The sequence below is a fragment of the Engraulis encrasicolus genome, chromosome 22 (genome assembly GCF_034702125.1).
Source record: "Engraulis encrasicolus isolate BLACKSEA-1 chromosome 22, IST_EnEncr_1.0, whole genome shotgun sequence".
Taxonomy (NCBI): domain Eukaryota; kingdom Metazoa; phylum Chordata; class Actinopteri; order Clupeiformes; family Engraulidae; genus Engraulis; species Engraulis encrasicolus.
The window spans coordinates 1,534,867-1,539,866 of record NC_085878.1 but is presented as its reverse complement, the minus strand read 5'-3'; the positions used below and the strand labels follow the sequence as shown (position 1 = coordinate 1,539,866).

Sequence of the window (5,000 nt, the reverse complement as noted above, 5' to 3'; positions counted from 1 at the left end):
ACTTGAGAACGTGCCCAATGTTTTGCAAGGTGATGTGCTTGTGCTTAATTTGTGGCTCTGAAACCAGAAATGCTCGATGTTAACATTAAGAATATGTTAGTGTTGGGAACCGTTTACAGTTAAGTGTTGCTCAGTTTTATGGTAAATTGTAGATTTGAGAGATTCATCTACTCGTCCACCTCATAGATTAGCACGCTAAACATTGCCCGCTCGTGGTTGATGCCAGGAATGTTCTGTTTGGGCATGCGTGGACACACGTGTAGTATAGGCCTATAAAAGTGATTATTGATTCGTCACGTAACATAGCTACATCTAGAACTAGTCCCTGCATGGCTTGCCAAGTCTTCGATGCCGGTAATCATACACATGCGTTAAATATGGGTTTGGTGTCAACTGTGGTGTTTTTGACTCATGCTGTAGTTGAGAACCACCGAGTTCTAGCGTTTCGCTTAGCCGGTGCAGCTTTCGTCAGTGCAGCTCAACAGAGGAAGAAGTGTGAGTGGAAGAGGAAAGGATGTATTGTTGTCGACGCGTTTCAGTTGCTAGGAAAGTTGTAGTAGTTGAGAGTCATCTGCTGACTAGCCTTTATTTTTGCAATCCAATTAATGGACGAGGAAGGGGATATGAGTGTGGAAAGGGTGTCGTGTGTGCACGCGCGCTGGCAGGCTCGCTCTGTCGTGTGTGTGTGTGTGTGTGTGTGTGACCTGACGACTGTTTTGTTTAGAACACCGGTGCAGCTGAAGGCCAGCACAAATGGGTGAACCGAGGAGAGAGTGTGATGGGGAAGGTGTGTGTGTGTGTGAGCGAGCGAGAGAGAGAGGGAGAGGCCGCGTGATTGGATACTGCAATTAGGAGCAATTTACCTGTTTTCCCATGTTTTGCTGAATAATTATATGCAATCATCTATTTAACAGATGTTATGTGGATGTGTAGTGTTGAGGCAACTCAGTTGGCTTTAAGAAGTTCATAAGGACATGGAAAAGGATGACTGTGTTTCATGTTCTGATCAGTGCCTCCCATACAGGTATCCTACAAACCAGCTCGTTAGTGTTCCTGATCCAACTGTGTGAGTGTGTTAATGTGTGAATATGTTGACGGGTATTAACAGTTTCTCAACTTTCTCAAATTTAACAGAAAATGCTGTTGCGTGTCTCATTTGGTGGAGTGCAGAAGTACATAAAGATGCTTGAACTGACGTTTGATGATTTCTTGAGAGAAGGTTAGTCGCCTAATTTGAATTGAAAGTAGGCCTATCTTAATGTAGCTTAATGTAACTTAAAGTGGTGACTACTGCAATTATTTCTCAACAGATCATTTTGTGCACTGTTTATTTTTTACTCCAGTGAGTCTGAAGTTTAATATCCCCAAAGACAGATGGTTGGACCTCAAAGTTTATGACCAGTCTAACACAGAGGTAGACGCTGAGGTTCTTGAGGAGCTCGTAAAAGAGTTCCATGGACCTTTCCTAGTTTCATTGGCCAATGGAGCACCTGGTAAGTGTTGCCTACTTGCATATGATTTACACATACATCATTTAGGTGGAAGTGTTGAACTATGTAAGCCACTGCTTAGAAGCCATTGTTTAACACTTTTTTTATGTATCTTATTATTTTTTTGCTACATTTTATTTGACCATGTGTTGGACAATGCTGTTGCAACTGTACACTGCACCTAGATATCTTTGTTTATTATCTAAATTTTGCTACTAATTACTTGTATACTGCTGTACTCTGTGCCAACCCCTTACTCTGTACTTGCTTGAATTTCCTCCTTGTAGGTCGCTCTGTTCAAAGGCGTCAGCTAAATGTAATGTAATGTAATTGTGTTAATATTTTCCAATGCTCAGGTAACCCTCAGTTCACATCATCTCCAGGGTCTACTGCATCTGACGACACAGTGATCCTCAACTTCTCCCTGCTTGAGCCAGCTGAGGAACCCTTTGAGCCAGCTGAGGAACCCGTTGCAGCCCAAGGCAGTCAACCTAAAAGGCCTTGCCGCATCAACTATGAAGCAAAAACTGTGAGTTTGTGGGTGTGGGTGGATATAGGGGGTTTAATTTGCACATCGTGTATGTATCTTGTTTGTTTCAGAATTACCAACAGTTTTTCAAAATACATTGCTGCATATGTTATCTTTTAGCTGATTGAAAAAATCTTGACTACAAAGCCTGGAGGTGACCATATCATCGAGGAGTATGCAAAAACAAAATCAATCACAGATTCAACCAGAAGACGGCTCATCAACATACTTGCTGCAGAAATGACGGAAACACATGGGTAAGTATAGGTCAAATGTGTTATCATGAGACAGTTAAACATCATTGCAATTATTGTTTCGATTATGGTGTTCAGTGTCCTCTAATAATGTTGTTTATTGAATACACCAGGACCTCGCCGCCGCGGAGTGTGAAAGTGATGTATGCACAGGGGATTATTGCTCTGTTTCCATATCTTGAAGACCCATACTCACAGAATGGCTATGTAAGTAAAGGTTTTACAATATATCACCCCTTCAAACTGTTGCTTGTATGAATGGTAACACGTTATTTTAGTGTCACATCTATTAGCACTAATACATACAATGTTAATGCCGGTATAAGTAACTTTTAAGGCATGTACTAAGCAAAATCAAACATTTGTTAGGTCCTTACTAAGGTTATATTGGTAATAAATCCCTAATTGTGCATGAACAAGACATTTGCAAACACATGCCAACGAATGTTTGATTTTGCTAAGTACGTGCCTTACAACTTACTTATACAGTATACAGGCATTGACATTGTGTGTATTAGTACTAATAGGGACGTAACACTAAAAATAAAGTGTTACCGTATGAGTGTACATTATACTGTGCATACTGTATATTATACATAGGAACACTACTATGATCCGGAAAGTGGTTCAGGATACATTGCATGGCGGTTGAAGACCATTCAACGAAAGGCTTCTGAGGAAAGAGTTCCAGCAGTTAAATCTCCTAAAGGTAACATTTATAATGTGGGTGAATGGTCAACCTGTGAAGTGTGTTTAAAGGAAGATATACAACTGTGCAGTTCTAAACATTAACAACAAAATTGTTTTGTTTTAAAGTTGGTGGGCCAGGCCATGGACGTACTACACCCTTTACTGCCGAAGTCCTGACTGATGAGGAAGTGGAATCCGCTATCGCTGTGTTGAGACATTCTGCTGATGAGGAAACCATCCGTGAAAAAATGAAAACCACCTTCAGTTATCGCCAAGCAATGGTCAATGACCATGACAAATCTGCAGAGGTCTTCTCAGTTTTTCCACGGTTCCTGGACACACCAGGACTGGTAAGACATCTAGTTCTACATTCATTATATGTCTGTAATGGTATTTTATAGGTACTCTAGGTGTAATGTATGCATATTGTCTATGTCTCATTGTCTATGTCAAATTGTCTATGTCCACACCTAAAGTCTACGTCTATGTCTGCATGGGAAAGTAAGAAATGTTATTTCAAATTCTTTGTATGACCAGTGCATGTAAAGAAATCGACAATAAAGACGACTTGACTTGACTTGATTGAAGAGTGAGGCGTATTGTAAAATGTTGCACAAGGTACTGACCTTTTCGTCTTTTTTTCCTTTTCAAATTACAGATAGAGCAGGATTTCAGACTGATGTTTGGCGAGCAGACTGCCAATAAATTCCTGGAGAGATGGCCTACCACTTTCAGGGCAAGAGTCATTAAGGAAAGCCATGGACTGGTCCCCTCCACAGACCTTCTTGATTTGATGCACAATGCTGAGACATCCACTGAAGTTGAAAATGGTAAGTCTTTGAATGTGGAGAAACATGCTGCTAAATATATTGAGGACGGTGGAAAAGTATGGCTCAATGTTAACATGATGCTTGTTTGACTTAAGGCTGGGACAGTGATACGTCTGCCATCATACTGCTGCTACATCTGCTACCGCCATCCGCACAGGGACGCAAGAAGCCAGGGAAGATATTAGCATCTAATGCAGTGGATCACCTCATCAAATTCCAAAAGGTACACTAGAATTATATTTGACAATGAATCAAGTTCTCCCACCACCCCTCCACTCCAACAACACTTCATACCCCATACATGAAGCCTTTCCTTAGACCAGACTAGACCACCACCGTCCCCCCGGCACACACACACACACACACAAACACACACACCATTTATAGTCGGGGAGTATAGTATAGTATAGTATGCCCTTTATTATCCCGCCATGGGGAAATTCATTTGTTGCAGCATTAACATACAGATTGTGCAAAAACAGCAGACAGCATACATACAACACAGGACCAGGAGGTTAAAAAAGTATATATAAGATAGATAAAAATAGAGATTGAATAGAGAGTGATGTCATGTTATTGTTCTAATAAATTGTGTTATTGAATGTGTTTTGTCATAGACGGGAACAAGCCTGCAGCAGCATCTAGACAACATCACTGAAAGCCGTCAGCCCTACCTCCTTGCACAGGGACCCACAAAAAGCAGCATTCACTCCTTCTTCATTGCCATCGACAAGCACGCACTTCCATGCCAAGGCACCACCTCAGTCGGAGCCCTGGATGAACTCTTCAAGGCCCACTTTGTCTTTGGTACATCTTACAGTCCTGCCTTGAACAACTTTTTCACTTTTCTCCAAACTTCCATTTACAACATTGATGTAGGGAAAACTAAGGAAACGCCAAGAATTGCAGAGTTACGAGCTAGAATGGTGCGTTAGACTCAATTAAAGGATAACTTAAGCCACTATCAACATGCAGCTGTAATGCTCACACTACCCTGGACTTGTCAGTACCTGAGATTTTTTTCCAGCCTTTTCTGAGATCCTGGTCATTGTAATGGGGGCAGGTGTTTGTTTACATTTAAAAAAAAACATCTTGATTTATTCCCAAAAACATTAAAAAGGTTATGCAACATCAGCAGACAACTAGCAAACAGTGATACCTCTTGAGAAAATATTTGTAGTAGGCCTATGTCAAGAATTTTTAAAAA

The 5,000-nt window shown here is 41.0% G+C and overlaps 1 protein-coding gene across 1 annotated transcript in view; it reads left to right on the top strand.

Moving 5' to 3' along the window:
* The window catches only part of LOC134439260 (uncharacterized), a 27,219-nt gene that overhangs the window by 22,006 nt on the left and 213 nt on the right, over positions 1-5,000 (top strand). Inside the window, exons 2-10 of the mRNA XM_063189157.1 lie at positions 1,344-1,493; positions 1,847-2,019; positions 2,140-2,276; positions 2,387-2,480; positions 2,874-2,982; positions 3,090-3,313; positions 3,622-3,793; positions 3,889-4,016; positions 4,411-5,000. The exon at positions 4,411-5,000 is cut by the window's right edge and continues 213 nt beyond it. Of these exons, the coding sequence (XP_063045227.1) occupies positions 1,344-1,493; positions 1,847-2,019; positions 2,140-2,276; positions 2,387-2,480; positions 2,874-2,982; positions 3,090-3,313; positions 3,622-3,793; positions 3,889-4,016; positions 4,411-4,728 (1,505 nt within the window). The 3' untranslated portion in view covers positions 4,729-5,000. The remainder of the gene's footprint in view (positions 1-1,343; positions 1,494-1,846; positions 2,020-2,139; positions 2,277-2,386; positions 2,481-2,873; positions 2,983-3,089; positions 3,314-3,621; positions 3,794-3,888; positions 4,017-4,410) is intronic.